At 48.4% G+C, this 17,202-nt stretch overlaps 8 protein-coding genes across 8 annotated transcripts; 4 read left to right on the top strand and 4 right to left on the bottom strand.

Annotated features, from left to right (window-relative positions):
• Window positions 1-52: 52 nt before the first annotated feature.
• Window positions 53-2,726, top strand: LY89DRAFT_108206 (putative protease S8 tripeptidyl peptidase I). The gene is made up of 4 exons (XM_018205054.1): window positions 53-362; window positions 529-2,308; window positions 2,363-2,398; window positions 2,450-2,726. Exons 1-4 carry the CDS (start codon window positions 228-230, stop codon window positions 2,560-2,562), a joined length of 2,064 nt encoding a protein of 687 aa, XP_018069636.1. The 5' UTR covers window positions 53-227; the 3' UTR covers window positions 2,563-2,726.
• A 271-nt stretch (window positions 2,727-2,997) lies between these two features.
• LY89DRAFT_108212 (uncharacterized protein) lies at window positions 2,998-4,786 on the bottom strand. The gene is made up of 4 exons (XM_018205055.1): window positions 3,960-4,786; window positions 3,839-3,913; window positions 3,659-3,790; window positions 2,998-3,612 (listed from the first exon to the last, which is right to left on the bottom strand). The coding sequence occupies exons 1-4, from the start codon at window positions 4,574-4,576 to the stop codon at window positions 3,414-3,416; spliced, it is 1,023 nt and encodes a 340-aa protein (XP_018069635.1). The 5' UTR covers window positions 4,577-4,786; the 3' UTR covers window positions 2,998-3,413.
• Window positions 4,787-6,524: 1,738 nt separating this feature from the next.
• On the bottom strand, window positions 6,525-7,593 carry LY89DRAFT_735405 (NAD(P)-binding protein; the record flags this gene model as incomplete). The annotated part of the gene is made up of 2 exons (XM_018220008.1): window positions 6,525-7,377; window positions 7,433-7,593. 2 exons carry the CDS (start codon window positions 7,591-7,593, stop codon window positions 6,525-6,527), a joined length of 1,014 nt encoding a protein of 337 aa, XP_018069634.1.
• Window positions 7,594-7,925: 332 nt separating this feature from the next.
• On the bottom strand, window positions 7,926-9,766 carry LY89DRAFT_619125 (uncharacterized protein). The gene is made up of 6 exons (XM_018210860.1): window positions 9,649-9,766; window positions 9,542-9,586; window positions 9,082-9,490; window positions 8,707-9,027; window positions 8,535-8,660; window positions 7,926-8,481 (listed from the first exon to the last, which is right to left on the bottom strand). The coding sequence occupies exons 1-6, from the start codon at window positions 9,707-9,709 to the stop codon at window positions 8,022-8,024; spliced, it is 1,422 nt and encodes a 473-aa protein (XP_018069633.1). The 5' UTR covers window positions 9,710-9,766; the 3' UTR covers window positions 7,926-8,021.
• Window positions 9,767-10,281: 515 nt separating this feature from the next.
• On the top strand, window positions 10,282-11,801 carry LY89DRAFT_708174 (NAD(P)-binding protein). The gene is made up of 2 exons (XM_018217665.1): window positions 10,282-11,058; window positions 11,108-11,801. Exons 1-2 carry the CDS (start codon window positions 10,594-10,596, stop codon window positions 11,699-11,701), a joined length of 1,059 nt encoding a protein of 352 aa, XP_018069632.1. The 5' UTR covers window positions 10,282-10,593; the 3' UTR covers window positions 11,702-11,801.
• Window positions 11,802-11,917: 116 nt separating this feature from the next.
• On the top strand, window positions 11,918-14,071 carry LY89DRAFT_648481 (T-complex protein 1 gamma subunit). The gene is made up of 6 exons (XM_018212016.1): window positions 11,918-12,070; window positions 12,150-12,216; window positions 12,280-12,488; window positions 12,537-13,127; window positions 13,172-13,809; window positions 13,859-14,071. The coding sequence occupies exons 1-6, from the start codon at window positions 12,046-12,048 to the stop codon at window positions 13,946-13,948; spliced, it is 1,620 nt and encodes a 539-aa protein (XP_018069631.1). The 5' UTR covers window positions 11,918-12,045; the 3' UTR covers window positions 13,949-14,071.
• Window positions 14,072-14,415: 344 nt separating this feature from the next.
• On the bottom strand, window positions 14,416-14,718 carry LY89DRAFT_540735 (DUF1168-domain-containing protein; the record flags this gene model as incomplete). Its single annotated transcript, XM_018208165.1, has 1 exon — window positions 14,416-14,718. A coding segment is annotated over one exon (303 nt), but the record flags the coding sequence as incomplete, so codon positions are not given.
• A 256-nt stretch (window positions 14,719-14,974) lies between these two features.
• LY89DRAFT_783447 (phosphoglycerate mutase-like protein) lies at window positions 14,975-17,018 on the top strand (the record flags this gene model as incomplete). The annotated part of the gene is made up of 4 exons (XM_018222686.1): window positions 14,975-15,240; window positions 15,298-15,343; window positions 15,458-15,913; window positions 15,979-17,018. Exons 1-4 carry the CDS (start codon window positions 15,232-15,234, stop codon window positions 17,016-17,018), a joined length of 1,551 nt encoding a protein of 516 aa, XP_018069629.1. The 5' UTR covers window positions 14,975-15,231.
• Window positions 17,019-17,202: the final 184 nt, after the last annotated feature.

The following is a 17,202-nucleotide window of genomic DNA, read 5'->3' as shown; positions in this document are numbered from 1 at the left end:
TCACCTACCAGAAGCGTGCGTGTTCCTGCCTCTCACTGCAGAAAACATGCATGATATCACCATTCACGTGATTTGCGCATGGATGACTTCCCGAGGAGTGGGAGAGCTCATTTCACTGCAGATCTTGTGGAATCGATGCATTCGGGGGAGGTATAAGAAGTCTTATCCCCCACGTAAGATGAAGTCTCTGCTGTCTTACTGTTGGAGCAATTCCCTCCTTGGACACAATGTTGTGGTGTCACATTCTCCTCAGCTCGGCGCTCCTTGTGGGCGTATTCTCGAGCCCAACTGGCCATGTGCTACACGAGAAGAGATCGGTTTCCCTGTCGCACAAGAGACAGCGCGTGGACGGTGATTCCATTGTAAGTTCCATTTTCGAAGCCTGGCTGTTGCTTGTGTGCTGTCCAAAGTTGGGGAATTCGAAGCTTCCCTAGAGCTGAGAATTTTAGTGTCTGTCTAATTGTGATTATTTTAACCCCTGCAATTTATACGAATGAAGCATACTGATCTTGGGATTCCGGGGACCAGGTGCCTGTTCGAATCGGTCTCCGTCAAAGTAATCTGCACACTGGTTACGAGAGATTGATGGAAGTCTCCCATCCCACTTCGAAGAACTATGGCAAACATCTTTCCAAGGAGGACGTCCACTCAATCTTCGCTCCTGCTGAAGAGACTGTCGAGACGGCGAAGAATTGGTTGCTCAGCACGGGCTTGTTTGGAGAGGACGAAATCATCCAATATGAGAACAAAGGATGGCTCGCAGTCGATATGCCTGCCAAGCACGCCGAAAGTCTCCTCGGCACCGAATACTACGAGTACGAATCGAGCGAAGGGGACATCAGAATTGGGTGCGACGAATATCACCTCCCAATCCAAGTCTCCAGTTATGTCGATTACATCAAACCAGGCGTGAAGCTCTCTGTGCCTCTCAAGAAGAGACAGATTGAGAAACGCAGCACTTTTTCGGGCCTGTCGAGAGGAAGTCATCGTCCAACGCATGTCAAACCACCACACTACCCGGGCTGGTCAATGCCCCCTGGAGCAGGAAACTTGCCATCAGATCTCCAGAATTGTGGTGTCAATATCACTCCGACTTGTATCAAAGCTCTATACGACATTCCTACAGCCTATCTCGACCAGCCAGAGAATGTCATGGGTTTATATGAGACTTACGACGCTTTCTCGCTGGGCGATATCTCACTCTTCTTCGAGAACTTCGCAAAGAATGTGCCTGCAGACACTGCACCAAAGGTCATCTCAGTCGACGGCGGCACTGCTCCAGTTGCTCCCGACGATGTTCGCAACGGAGGAGAGTCAGACATTGACCTTGACCTGTCCATCTCCCTCATTTATCCACAATCAGTCACCGTTTATCAAGTCGATGACCTACCCAACTCCTCTGGAGAAACCAATACCACCGGCTTCTTGAACACTTTCCTAGACAGCATAGATGGCAGTTATTGTGACTATTCCGCATTTGGGATCACAGGAGATAGCCCTGGCATCGACGCCTCATACCCTGATCCCACAGCAGGAGGATACAAAGGCAAACTAGAATGCGGAACCTACGAACTTACACGCGTTGTATCAATCTCCTACGGCGAAGCAGAAGTTTATCTCCCAAAGAACTACGTCGAACGCCAATGCAACGAAATTATGAAACTGGGTCTCCAAGGTCACACTATCCTGGTGGCCAGCGGTGACTATGGTGTTGCCAGTTTTCCAGGCAGTAACGGGAACGCAGAAGGCTGTCTCAGCGCCGCAGGAATGAATGGTACCATTTACAACCCAGACTATCCCTCAGGCTGCCCATACATCACTGCCGTTGGAGCAACAAGACTCTATCCCAACGACACAGTTCACGATCCCGAGTCCGCAATGCAAGTCAACCTCACAGCATTCAACATCGCTACTGGTGCTGGTCCAACTTCTCCACCCTACGACTTCTTTGCCACAGGCGGTGGTTTCTCAAATTACTTCACTCCAGCACCGTTCCAAGCTGCTGCCGTCTCGGCCTACCTCGCCCAGTCCGATTTACCTTTCCAATCCCTACCTTACTATACTATCAACGAGGAAGCCACAAACATTGGCGAGAATGGTGGTCTTTACAATCGTATTGGGAGAGGATACCCAGATGTATCTGCGAACGGAGCGTTCTTATTGACATTCGTGAATCTGACTGCAGGAACCTATTTTGGTACCTCACTCGCCTCACCGATTTTCGGATCTGTGGTCACCCTGCTCAATGAGGAGAGGACCAAAGTCGGAAAGGGGCCGGTGGGGTTCATCAACGCGGCGCTTTATGCTAGTATGTCTCCTCGCCCTCCTCTCTATGTTCAGTAGCTGACGAGAAATGTGCTAGATCCGTCCGTTTTGAATGATATCACTAATGGCTCAAGTAAGTACTCCTTTGAAAGAGAAGTTAAGGGAAGAGTACTGACGTTGATAGATCCCAATTGCGGCTCAGTAGGTTTCCAAACCTCGAAGGGCTGGGATCCTGTTACTGGGCTCGGGACACCGAATTATCCTCGGATGCTGGAATACTTCTTAAGTTTACCATAGTTGTCATCCCAAATACTTAAATTCAACCAAATAAACATTCACAAATACCTCCCCAAACCCAAACACACTCCCAATAAATTCACCCTTTTCATCCACTCAGCCAACCCCTTCGCTAGCACCTCAGCCTTGCCAGCCTCGCCAACACCAAACCACCATATATAAAGTTAAATAAGCAGGTTCCCGCCGTCGCCAATCCCGATACCTTCCTGTCGCCAACGCGGGGCAACCCGCACGATCGCCCACTACAAAAAACCCGTTCCCTCCCCGGAGAAATGGGTTTTTACAAAGGCACCCCTCCCGCCCGCACGCGCTTCGGCAGTGTGCGGGTTAGAGGGCTGTTCTGGAGTTTTTTGCTTTTTGGGGTTTTGGGAGTTTAGAAATCGTTGTACTGATCTTTTTGAATTTATTTATTGATTTCTTTTTGGCTGATTTCTTATTTTTTTGGGAGGGACTTTCTTTCTCCTTTTCAGCGGAGATTCTCGGTTGGCTTAAGCGAGGGGTCTTCGGTTTTGCTGACATTTTTGTGTGTTACGTACAAGATACCTAGGTAGGTACCGGTAGGAGGTACTTTTTAGCGCTTTCTGTTCACAGTTTCATCAAAAGGCGATTCGGAAATTATGGGGTTTTCAAGGAAACGCAGTGATATTATTACTCTCGGGGTATATGATAAACATGCTATCTTTTGCAAACTCGTTATCACGCAATTCCGGCTGGTTTGAAGCCTCGCTACACAGATGAATGAAATGAAATAGAGAAGATATCAGTCTGGAAAGAAATCAGACACCTATGAACACCGATCATGCTTCCGGATTTTCTGTCTGTCATCATTTTTTCCCTAGTCAGCTTGTGCCTCAGCTCCCGTGCACTTGCCTCATGTGTTGTCTCAAGTGATCCTTTCTGTAGAATCCATTTCTCGGCCCTCTTTCACAGCCTGGAACTTGGCAATGGTGGGATTTGACGCCAGTGTGCCGCCTTTGATGTCGATACAGTTCGAATTTTCGAGCGTATGATCGTGTGCAGCCTCTTTGGTTACATCGGTATGGTTTGAGGCTGTATTGTCAGTCAGTGTGGTAGCAATAAGGAGAGTGATGCTTACCTGTTTGTATCTGAAGGAGGTGACATTTGAGTCATTTGCGTCGGGGAAGCAGCGGGTTGTATCGGGACGTTTGGATCTGAATTCGTTGCGGTATGTGATGTGGCATTCCTTGAAGTTGACCACATTGTATCGCTAGTACAAGATGAGTATGAGTGCTTGAACAGTGGGAAGGAAGCTTACTATGATGAATGTGACGAGGCTGCGGAGCCGGTCGGTGAGAATTGAGGATCCGATAACATATTTTCGAACGAGAGCCTGCAAAGTTGAGTCAATACCTTGGGATCAGTTTCGAGGTACTTACGGGACGGTGCTGCCATCGAACGTATCAGCGGAAGAAATAGGAGCCGGAGTTTGAGTTAGCGTCCGGGCTGGCATTTGGAAAGACGCAATATCAAAATCGGCATCGGAGATGCCTTGTCCAGCTTGATAATTTGAAGTCCACATGCTGGGCTGGGCTGAACTTTCAGCATGATTATATGTAGCAGAGCTACTATGGGCATCGGGTGCCTCATATACACTAGAAGCTCCTTGAAAGTTGGAATGCCCCTGCCCGTAGGCATCGGGCCTGCCATAATCATCCATGGAGCCATATTGGCTATGCGAACTCCATCCTGGATTATAAATGGGATCCTCGGGGGAGTAATTCAGTTGGTCCGGGAGAAAAAAAGATGTAGGGACATTCGAAAACCCATTGAAGGGCATATTGTCCTCAGACTGCATGGCAGTCATTGGGCTATGTGTCTCTTCAGGGGCTGCGTTGGCGTCCATATGGTATGAAAGGCTTTGAGTCCGGGGAATATGAAGGTTTTCACTGCTGTTAGCTAGTCCTGGTTGCGTGGTTGTTGGGACATTCATTGAGTTGGTTCGGCGGTTTGCGTTGGCGCGACTGGGCCGGTTTCCATTCTGGTTATACTCCATGCTGTGGCTACAGCTAACTCCCACTCTGGCTAGAGGAGTTGAGAATGCGGTAATGTGGTGTTCTGTTCCTACGCGGCTGCGATATTGAATTCGTAAACTGAGAGACTAAGAACAGCAACAAGTGTGAAAGCACTGAAAGATCAGACAATATGAGACGAGAACCTTCCCGACTGGCACGTCAGAGTCAAGATATATTCCTGGATGTATCCTCGGTTCGTGTCCTTGGTTCGTATCCTCGGTTCGTATCCTCGGTTCGTATCCTCGGTTCGTATCCTTGGTATATTCCACGGACTCGTTAAACCTTGGGAAGTTTCGTTGTGGAAGTAATTTGGTGTGTAGTTGCTCAAGCCTCTGGGTCTTCTCAAACAGCAAGCCGGTAATCAGATTAGCGGGACGAGGTCGCACCGAAGGATACTCACAATGAAGTGCGCCAGAGTTGGGAAGCGACAATCGATGATGGTTCGAAGATGGTTTGTCCGTGGCGTATGCGTCGACTTTAATAGTGGTCCTGGTCAATGGTACACGGAGATGTCGTACTGTTATTCCGACAGACAGTGGCTTGAAACGTCAAATAGGGCTGAGCCTGGGATAGGTCCACCTGCGAATGGATCCAGTGATCTATTTAGGGATCGACTCCAAAGTTTGGGATTCTGGGAGGTTCTGGGTTGGCACTCAATTGTCTTGGCGGGGTCCTGAAGCGAAGGCGCTTCTCCACGGTATCTTGGCTGATCAAATTCCTCGAAGGCAGAAGAGGTATTTGTGTCGTATGAATGATCGTTAAGAGATCCGGATGATATAAGTTGCGATGACTGTGCTCCGTCTGGCTTGGGTAAGACCGGTAAGAGTTGACTGTTTGGTGATCAACACTTCTGGAAAGTGTTAAAGTTCTGATGAGTAGAAAGCAAGATGTGAGGCAAAGGCGAAAAGAGCCTTGATATCAGTGTCCCGTGCCTCACAAAGCGTCATCCCACACATCTACCCCAAGTTGCCCTTTTCCCCCATTTCGGTCGCTGCATCTGGAAGATGCAAGCCACTGAGTGGTGGTTGAGAGCCGTCATAGGGTACGCGAAGCATGTTCGGGCGAACCGTGTGGCGGAGCCCAACGTCGCAGGGCTGAAAGGGCAAACCGCCATTTTGCGCAGCGCACCTTCAGGGTGTGTCGTTGGCTGTCCCCAGGCCACTCTTTCGATCGGACGAGAGCGAACAGGGCGCAATTGGGCTGTACTGCACCATTTCATGCGATTATGAAGCAGCATACCCCGATATTCCGTCCGATACTGCAATCTGTAGCGTAACGTTTATGCAGATGAATGCAGTGCTTCAGTGGCTGCTTGTAAATGGACGGATAGAATCTCGACTGATTGTACTCGGACTGTTTAGCACTGTGCTAAGCAAAGCAAGCAAGATAGTACCTCGGTGAAGGTCTCTCGGTGTCCATGTCTCGGTGTAGGCCGGCCGACCTCATGCTCAGTAGAACTGAATGCATGTATGCATGTGAAACTCTTTGATATACGTACTCACCGATGAGCATGCACAGATAGTAAGTGGAGAATTGTTGTAGCTGGTGGAGGATTGAAGACTGAAACTTGAGGAAGGCATGAGATGAGTTATTTTTAGCTCACCTCTTAGGTCCAGTCTTTGGTCAAGTAAAAGTCACGTGATATATGTTTCCCAAGAGGAACCTTGGTACTTTCAAACCAGTGGAAGATGACAAGGATGATAGAATTGGTTTCTAATAATCGGTTGGGAAGGACAGCCTTTTGGCGCTCAGGAATATCTTCTACCGTATCGTTTGACTCCCTTTGGTAGTAACTCAAGGCGCAACCGAAAAACCCATCTTAATAATAAGTCGAATCCGAGCAAAAATAATGATTCAGGACACAAAACAAGAAGACTTGAGTACAGTGGCTAACAACTAAGCAGTCATAAAGACATACACAGCAACAAGCTAAACCCTCAACAACAACTTCCCGCTACTTTTCCTCCCCTCCAAATCCCCATGCGCCTTTGCAGCATCTTGCAACTCATACGTCTTCCAAACCATCCCCTTCACCCCCTTTCTCAACTCCTCATCTTTTGCAACCAAGCCAAAAAGCCTCTCCGCCCACCTCACAAACTCCTCTCTGGTCCTCAAATACCCAAACACCGACGGCTTCAACAACCTCAAATTCTTCGCACTCAAATCCGTGATCTTAAACGGCGGAACCGCCCCAGATGTATTGCCAATCGAGACCATCGTCCCATCTTGAGCCAGGGCTTGCAAGCTCGAAGAAAAAGTCGAGAGTCCAATGCTGTCGAATACTGCTGCTACCCCCTTTCCGCCTGTAATGTCCATGACTTTTGCTGCGACATCTTCAGTGCTGTAATTCAGCACAAATTCAGCGCCATTTTTCTTCGCCAATTTCATTTTCTCGTCAGTTCTAGCGGTGCCGATGACTTTGGCGCCAACAGCGCGGAGGAGTTGGCAGAGCCATAGACCGACGCCGCCAGCTGCGCCTTGGACGAGTATCCAATCGTCTTTTTGGACGTGGTAGGATTTGTTGATGAAGGTCAAGGCTGTGACACCTTGGGATATGGCGGCGGCTGCGATCGAGGGCTCGAGGTTGGGTGGGAGAGGGTAGACTTTTGATGCAGGGCAAGCACTGTATTCAGCGTAGGTACCATTGCCGATATAGGCTACGCGATCGCCGGGCTTGAGGTTGTAAATTTGGCCAGAGGATGAGGTGGATACGATGGTGCCTTCGGCTTCGACGCCGGGGATGTAGGGGAGGGGAATAGGATAGAGTCCTGAGCGGAAATTTCTAGATGAGAATGTAAGTGACTATTTATATCTAAAAAAGAGGATAGGATGCTTACATGTCTATGAAATTGATTCCAATGAACTCATTCTTGACCAGGACCTCGCCATCCTTGGGCACGGGAACAGGAAGATCGGTTTTGTACTGTAGAACGTCTGGACCGCCCGTCTTCTCAATAACAACACCCTTCATAATGCTCGGGATTGAGTTCGAAGCCATCTTGTATGATCTGAAATAAACAGAAATCTTGAGATTTATGACAACTTATACTTGTCTTATCAGATCCATCAGGGTGAACCCGCACTAGGTCAGGAAGTGATTGATCAGCGGAAGTGGGCACATTGGCGGTTAGTCCATGGACTTTCTGCGCTGACTAAACAATATCCGCGGACCTCTTAACAGCCCTATCAACAATCTCCGCAAAGTCCTGAACAGACGCTTGTTCCTTAGTTATGTTTCTAGAAGACGGAAATATGTAAGTGGCGCGCGAGAAAGCTTAACTTGCTGGTGCCTAATAAGGAATTAGAGCCAACTAGTTCTTTCAGAATTCCGAGCACTTACTCTTTCTTGAAGCTTGCAAAATCGCAATAGAAGCAAATTAAAATTGAGCAGTAGCTGCAGTTAATTTGAGATTTGAAACAAGCGCGTCACTCTGTTGTCCGTCCCTCTTCTGCGCTCGCTGTCGCGGTCCTTCTGTCTCCTGCATCTTCAACGATCGTCTCGTCGCTATGTGTACTTCCAATGTCTGTTCCAGCCCTAGAGCTATATTCAGGTGGATAGTCGTCCTCGTGATAAATGGGCCTCCCACCTCGGTCTTGCAACTCGTGCTCATTTGTACGCTCTTTGACCACGTTCTGGTTCCTCTTCCTCCGCAAATAAAAATAAGATAAGCAGGCTAGAATCATGGAGCCAGCAGCGGCCGATCCTATTCCAATACCTACTTTGTCTCCCGTTGAGAGGTGACTGGATGTATCGGAAGAGGAGCAATCGTATCCTGTCGTGGATTGGCGTATCGATTCGAAAATCTTCTGGGTTGGAGTGCAAGAGAGCGGGAGCTTGGAGAATATCGAAAGTGTTGTTATATTCTTCAAGGAGGGTAAGAAGACTCTGCAGCAAGTTAGCAATTTCAGACGACAGACATGAAGAAGAACTATGCGTACCCTGTGACATTTCCATCAATAGCGATGCCTGTTACATTGACAAGTGAAGATAGATTCAAAGAGACAGGTGTCACAGATTCAATGGCGATATGCCCAGGAACATTTTGAAGGGATGGAAATGAGACACTATAGCTATCAGTCTTGTACAACCATTAGAGAAAAGAGAATATACCCTTTCATCGTGCCAGCCAAAACCATATCCTGCAAAGTGTCTAACTTTGGAAACGAAACATCAATTGGGACTCCATAAGTCTCAATCACGATTCCATTCGTAAGATGGCCGTTCTCAGCAATTGCAAGATTTGGCATGTATATTTCGGAGATATTTCCAGAGATATCGATACCCGTGGCATTGACTAGAAATGGAAACCTCAAGCTTAAAGGAGGAAAGACGTTACTCGTATTGTATCCGTAGGCTGACAAATCTTCGAACGTGTCGCTGCTGCTAATTTCGAGACTTGAATTAACATTGGCGAGAGATTGGAAGTAGATACTGCAATATCACGTCAGGTGAGAGACATGAATATCATTGAGTAAGGTGACATACTCCCCAACTGGCCCCGAGATGATGATATTTGACGCATACGTTAAGCTATTGAACTCCAGAGCCGTAGGTCCAGATATTTGAAGCTCTAGAGTCGTAACGTTCTGAAGACTTGGCATGGAGATCGAAAGGAGATTGGCGGTATCTCGAACAAAGAGACACTCTAATGTCAAGAGATCCGGCATTATTATAGCGGAAACGTTCTGAAGAGATTCGTGGGTGAATCCATTGGATGCAATCTGGCCCGTAATGACACGAATTCCATCCAGCACGAATTGTCCCGAGTAGTTCGCGCCAATCGAAATCGATGCATTGATCCAATTGCAGCCTTGAGGAGTGAGATTATCGAGATCTTCTGAACTATTGACCGTCCATATTGAATATTCCGACAAGCTAGGGATATCACAAGCTTCTTAAAGGCCGTTAATAGTCATATCTTAGTGCACATCTGCTTGGCACTTACGAAGGCATGCAGTGTCATTTGAAGAGCATGATTGTGCAAAGCTAGCTGATTGGCACGTGAGCAAGTGAAGCACGAAAGTAGAACGATCAACTAGATACACAACGTACAGGATATGAACAGAGACAGTAAGAAGAGGATCTCATAGACCAGAGCGGCGATGCTCATCATTGTCGTGACTTTCGACAGTCTGGCATCTTGCCAAAAAGCTGGCACGAAAACGCAGACATCGCTGGTTGCGAAATATGGCAGTGAGCAGAATAAATAAGGCACGGGTCAACGCTGGCCAAGAAAAACGGAACAAGGTTCCCAGATAGGTAATCTCCGGCATACAGCCCATTATGAAATTTATCCAGCTGATTCGTGTAACAAAGATAGGTAAACTAGTGATGGTCGAGGGCCAACTTAGACTCAACTAAGAACAATTCGGAATTTTGTTTGATACACTTGGTGTCGTGGCGTCTGTCGAGGATTGATTGCGTGAAATTGATGACAAGTAGCACGGAAGCAAAGAGCCGTTCAAGTCGTGCAATCCGAGAGAATCATAAATCCTATAGGGAACTTCCTTAAAGTCATGAGGTAACAAGCAGATAAAAAGGGAAGGAAATGTCAGAGATGGAAGAAGAGGGGACGACTTCTGCAGCAAGGGTGTGTGGATCTGGTTGTTCGCTGTATGAAGCACCAATACAAGAGCACCTTGATATCCCGCCAATTTAAAAACCAATCGACAAACGTTATATATTAGCAAATCGAATTGTGAGGTTACTGATGCTGGATGAAGAAACCAAATGGATCAAGCCCGACATTCACCAGCCACACCCTAAAGTTAGCACGAGGCTGAGAAGCCGCCGAAGATCGCAGGCACAGACGTTCGGCGCCTTGTCTTGACTTGAAACAGCTGAACACCTCCGTTTCGAGGAGACTCGTCTCATCTTTGAACCTTCGAACCACCGAGAACATGAGGCCAGCTCACTAAAGAAAACCTTCTCCTTCCCTTCTTTCGTTATACTTTCGCTCAACAAGATTTCTGTTCTGCATATACTCCTGAACCCAAAATGTCTTATCCGCAACAATCCCCGGAGCTGCATTGGGCCAAGCCCATCTCCGTTGACCTCTTCCTCAAAGTTCTGAATGTTACTTTCCTCCACCCGTTCGTGGCATGGATGATACCACTTTGTATGCGTGCGCAGGCAATGGTATGGCACCATCCTGCCATGCAGATTTCGATCGGATACGCTGCGTTCTTGACTGCGCTGTACTTCTTGAATATACTCAACAGGCAGATTGCATACTCCAAACCACGCAAGGTCGATCTTTCGGAGGAGGTCATTGTGATTACTGGCGGAGCAAGTGGTCTCGGTCTTTTGATTGCAGAGGTCTATGGAATGAGAGGCGCCACGGTTGCGATCCTGGATATCAAGGAACTTGAGTCTGGAGAAGCGCGAGGCGTCACGGCGTACAAGTGCGATGTGGCAGACAAAGAGCAGCTTACCCGTGTAGCAATTGAGATTGAAAGAGATGTGAGTTACCTCTCGAATCAGGAGAGAGACCAATACTGATCCATTCCAGCTGGGAGCACCAACCATCCTAATCAACAATGCTGCTATCGTCAACGGCAAGCCTCTTCTCGACCTCTCGATAGATGAGATTGATCGGTCATTCGGAGTCAACCTCCTTTCGCACTTCTACACCCTCAAGACGTTCCTACCTGGCATGGTTTGTGCTGGATCAGGGACAATCGTTGCAATCTCGAGTATAATTGGACAGACTGGAGCCGCGGGCCTGACAGACTACTCTGCTTCCAAAGCTGCGATAACGGCTATGCACAAGTCACTGGCCGCTGAGTTGAAAGCATACCCAGACATCAAAACAATACTGGTAACCCCAGGACAGCTCAGCACACCACTCTTCAACGGAGTTGAGACGCCAAACTCGTTCTTTGCGCCAGTACTAGAACCTGTCGATGTTGCAAAGGAAGTGATCGCAGCCATTGATGGTGGAAGCAGTGCAGCTCTGGCCATGCCCCTATACGCGCGGTGGATTGACTGGTTAAATGTTATGCCAGTCGGGGTGCAAGCTATTGTAAGAAGAATAGCTGGGGTAGATACTGCTATGAAGGGATTCGCAGGAAGAACCAATAGTGAGAAGGAGAGTTTGATCTAGACGATATTGGTGCTGGCATCATTATCAAACTGTAATGTGGATATGTAAAAATAATAAAAACAAAGAACACATTGAAATTTGGGTTCTCATAGATTCAGAGAATATCGGTAGAAGCTTCTCTGTCTCCTGCTCGCATGGTGGTGATAGGCGGCAGCGCAGCTTGGACCCACATATTTTTGTCGACGCGAATTTCTTGAGTTCACGCGCTTTCTATGCAGCACTTGAAAGAGCTTCAGAACCACCGCTAAATACGTCGCCGCCTTTCTTGATAGCTCGACCCTAATATTACTTCGAGCCAAAATACATCGAGACGTTTCTACAACAGGCCTGAGCCCCTCTTCAAGATGCAGGCCCCCGTTCTGGTAATGAGTAGGTCTACCGCAGAAATATCTAGCAACCTCATATGTTCAACCTGGAATACCACGCAGATGCTGACACTTTCAAATAGACACTCAGAGTGGTGAAAGACAGACCGGAAGAAAAGCCCAACTCTCGAACATCACGGCCGCCAAAACGTGAGCTTTTCCACCAACTCCACCACGTCTACCAAAACCGAGCTCGAGACTGACCTTATACAGTGTCGCAGATATCATCAGATCATGTTTAGGACCAAAGGCTATGCTAAAGATGCTATTGGACCCCATGGGAGGTATCGTTTTAACAAATGACGGCCATGCCATCCTACGAGAAATCGAAGTGTCGCATCCAGCAGCAAAGAGCATGATCGAGCTCAGCAGAACACAAGATGAGGAAGTTGGAGATGGAACTACGACAGTTATCATTCTTGGTAGGCAGCAATACTCCTTTGTTGCATGTGGATTCTAACATCTGCCAGCTGGAGAGATTCTCGCACAAGCACTCCCACAACTCGAGCGAAATATCCACCCCGTTGTAATCATCTCAGCATTCAAGCATGCCCTGAAAGATGCTCTCGAGATCATTGACGAGATCTCCCTCCCAGTCGACATCAACGACGACAAAGCCATGTACCAACTAATCTCCTCATCCATCGGCACGAAATTCGTCTCTAGATGGTCAGAACTAATGTGCAATCTTGCCCTCAAGGCTGTCCGAACCGTAACTTTCGAAGTTGGTGGTGGGAAGAAGGAAGTTGACATCAAGCGTTATGCACGAGTTGAGAAGGTTCCTGGAGGAGAGATTGAGGACAGTACCGTTTTGGATGGAGTTATGCTCAACAAGGATATTACACATCCAAAGATGAGAAGGCGGATAGAGAATCCTAGAATTGTGTTGTTAGATTGCACGCTCGAGTACAAGAAGGGAGAATCGCAAACGAATATCGAGATCAGCAAGGAGGAGGACTGGAATAAGATCCTGCAGATTGAGGAGGAGCAGGTCAAGATGATGTGTGATGCTGTTCTAGCTGTCAAGCCGGATTTGGTCATCACTGAGAAGGGAGTTTCTGGTAAGTCTCTATATTTCGACCACTGGATTATGCTGACAAGATAGATCTCGCACAACATTACCTCATGAAGGCAAATGTTACTGCTCTCCGCCGAGTCCGTAAGACAGACAACAACAGAATAGCCCGTGCCGTTGGCGCCACGGTTGTCAACAGAGTTGAAGACCTCCAAGAATCCGACGTAGGAATCCAGTGCGGTCTCTTTGAGATCGAGAAGATTGGCGACGAGTACTTCACTTTTCTCACCAAGTGCAAATCTCCCAAGGCTTGCACGATTCTCCTCCGTGGCCCATCAAAGGATATCTTGAACGAGATTGACAGGAATTTGGCCGATGCTATGGCCGTCGCGAGAAATGTTATGTTCCATCCGAGACTGTCGCCGGGTGGAGGAGCTACAGAGATGGCTGTTGCAGTTAGACTCGGACAGTTGGCCAAGAGCATTGAGGGTGTGCAACAATGGCCTTACAAGGCTATTGCGGAGGCTATGGAGGTTATCCCAAGAACTCTGATCCAGAATGCTGGTGCTAGTCCTGTCAGAGTTCTCACTGCTCTGAGAGCGAAGCATGCAGAGGGTGGCAGCACATGGGGTATTGATGGAGATACTGGCAAGTTGGCTGATATGAGAGAATACGGTGTTTGGGAGCCAGAAGCTATTAAGTTGCAGAGCATCAAGACAGCTGTTGAGGTATGTTGTATCAAGTTCCTTTGATTTGGTAAACGCTAATCTAGTCTAGTCTGCTTGCCTACTCCTGAGAGTAGATGATATCTGCAGTGCAAAGGCTGCGAGACAAGCTGGAGGTGGAAGCGCTCCTGCAGAGGATTAGATAGCGTTGTCTTGAAAAAGTCAGTGTATGAAAAGCGATGATAATTGTGGACGGCATTACCCTTGTATCATAGCATAGAGCTCAAGGCCAATGTATGTGCGGATATCATGCCATTCGCAATCGAGAGCCGCGTGATACGTTGAGGACATCCATCCAAGTCTCTTTTGGATAATATCTCAATCATCATCATGAATAATCACCCCCACCTCCTCAACAGCATTCCCACCATTCTCTCCACCTTCTTCATCAGCTCTTCCCTCACCACCAAGCCCCTCCATTCCCTCTCTAACCACGACCCTAGCCTTAATCTTTCCCCCACCATCCTTCCCCTCCTCATCCCCCTTCCCAGCACCACCCTTTCTCTTCTTAGCCCTCCTTTCCCTATTCCTCTTCGTCTTCTCCTCATCCCTCTTTTCCCTCTCCCTCTTCTCCTTCACCCACTCCTCCTCCTCCTTCTCATTCCGAACCTCCTCCTCCATGCCCCTCAACCTCTCATACTCTCTCCTCCTACTCGCCTTATACACATGAAATTCGCCGGACCCCGCACCAGCTGAGCTTCCTTGCACGTTCTGCACTATCTCTGGGGGGGCGGAGCCGGGGTGTGTGGTGATAGATGTTGAAGGGAGGTTGATTACTGTATCGGGTTTGGACATTAGGGAGGATATTTGTGAGGCCGTTTGGGATCGGGGTGAGAGCGCGCGTTTCTTGGTAGGGCGTTTGGAGCGCGGATCTGCGGAGGTGGGGATTGATTCGGGGATTGGTTCTGACATCTTGGGTGGTGGTTGGAATGGTGAAAGTGTTGATGTTGTTGAAGTAGAGGCCTGAAGCTATCGAGGAGTGTTTGCGCCTGGATCTCTAGCTACCTATCTAGGAACGGCGAATTGTGCAAGGCCTTGAAGTTGACTACTGTGATGAAAGTCTGAGTTAGGTATCGCTGTATCATGACAGAAGTGAATATGCGCGAAAGGCTGACTTGCAGAAATTGATTCAGAAATGTTGTTCTCGTACCTTTTCTTCAAAACCTTGCCAATATATCTAAAGCTTTTGCCGGCATTTGCCCACTAGCGGCAAATAAATCCACTACCCGATATCGCCTCCCTTTTCCTTCGATAAGAAACGAAACATACCAAGTTCCAAGAAGGTGGAGTGAAGCGCACAAAACCTCATAACCAGATATCAGACCAGATTTTTATACATCTGATCGTAGTTTGCACTGTCTCTACAATAAGAATACCCTACAAACGAGATTAAAACATCACCTGTGAAGGATATAGTATAACAAGATGGGCAAGGTATGATCAGCTCGAAGTATCAAGCTTCAGTAAGACATCCGTCTAACTCGGGAAAAGCCTAGGTTAATAATCCTCGTACGACATGCTCAAAGTGAAGGAAACAGTGAGTTCTGCTACACCATTTTTTGCGTTACCTTCCTCGAAGTTCTCGGGCGCATGGAGCCCTCACAACCAACAAAGACAACAGTAGATTAGACAGATGATCTAACTTGTACAGAGAATCGTGACATACATCAAGGAACGCCCGATCATCGTGTAAAGCTCACGCCCCTCGGATGGACACAGGCATACGATGCTGGCCGACGACTTCGAGCTCTCCTCCGCCCGTCCGACACCCTCCACTTCTTCACCTCGCCGTATCGACGAGCACGAGAAACCACAGAAGGCATTCTGCAGACCCTTACGTCTGATGAACCTTCTCCTTCCCCCTTCCCGAGAAATGGCATAAAAGTGTATGAGGAGCCTCGACTACGAGAGCAGGATTTTGGAAACTTCCAGCCATGTAGTGCTGAGATGGAGAGGATGTGGCAGGAGAGAGCCGATTATGGACATTTCTTCTACAGAATCCCGAATGGAGAGTCTGCGGCAGATGCGTATGATCGTATTAGTGGATTTAATGAGAGTCTTTGGAGACAATTTGGAGAGGAGGATTGTGCTAGTGTTTGTGTGCTTGGTATACTCCCCTTCTTCAATCTTTTAAGAGAGTTTGACTGAGAAGCTATACTAACAACCTAACAGTAACCCATGGTCTCATGTCTCGAGTCTTCCTCATGAAATGGTACCACTTCTCCGTCGAGTACTTCGAAGACCTCCGTAACGTCAACCACTGCGAATTCCTCATCATGCGAAAGAAAGAAGATTCCGGGAAATACATCCTAGAAAACAACCTTCGAACCTGGTCTGAACTAAAACATGAACGTCTTCTCGCAGCAGCCGCAAAAGAAAAGGCCGTAGCCACATCTCCCACCACCGCGTCCGAAAAAGACAAAGAGAAAGAGAAGAAACTGCTTGGGAACGGGGAGACTCCGTCCTCGTCAGGAGTAGGGAGTCCTATCCCCGTCCGCAAGAAATGGGGCGGATGTCCCAACGGCTGCGATCACGGCAAACACTCATACCGCAAAGAAAATAGCATGCACGCCATGCAACTAAACGGCAAATCCGCGGCCCTTCCTCCCGCGCCCGGCATAGAAATATCGCCCTCCTCCTCCTCTCAAACGCTACAGATGCGTCGACCAGCAGCCCGCCGCTGGCAATCCTCGTCAGAAGAAGACGAAGACGATCCACGCGGCAGAGTCGGTCCTCCCGCCCCCTTCGAAGTCGACGTCCAGCGCAGCTTAGACGAACTCGTCTCATCCCCCGACGGAACACCTTCCTTCATAAGCGTCGAAGACCGGCTCCGCAACCGCATGAAGAGCCCGCGCAATGATCTCCTCGGCCTAGTCAAGAGTGCCGGCCGCGATTTCGGCGGCAGCGCAAGCGGGAATACAAGTCATGCCGGCTCGGACGCTGAGCTCTCCGCGGAAGAGGACCATAGGAAACACGCCGCGACCGGGAAAGGGAGACCGCTTGGTACGCTAGGTAGATCGGGGATGGGTCATGGTGCAGGCGGAAGCGGAAGCGGGTTGGGGAGGAGGGAGGAGAGTGGTATGCATAGGGGAGCGTTGGCGGATGCGTTGGGGGATCAGAGTGATGTGGGGAGTGATGCGGGGTTGGAGGAGGAGTTGGATTTGGATAAAGCGGAGGCGGAGGATAAGAGTATTAAGGGGAGTGTTTATTAGGATTAGATTGGTCATGGTGAAGTTATGTTTTGGGTGCGTTTTTGGTGAATAGGGGGTTGGATTAGATAAAATGCAGGGGAGGGAAAGAGTGTCAGTAAAGCATAGCGAGCTCGATACCAATTCGTTTCGTTGTTCAGACAAATGCAAAATAGCCTTCAGATACCAATTACTTTCGAGCCTGGGG

This window comes from Mollisia scopiformis (assembly GCF_001500285.1).
Source record: "Mollisia scopiformis unplaced genomic scaffold LY89scaffold_15, whole genome shotgun sequence".
Classification (NCBI taxonomy): domain Eukaryota; kingdom Fungi; phylum Ascomycota; class Leotiomycetes; order Helotiales; family Mollisiaceae; genus Mollisia; species Mollisia scopiformis.
The sequence above is the reverse complement of the archived record's forward strand: the minus strand, read 5'-3'. Positions and strand labels throughout refer to the sequence as shown.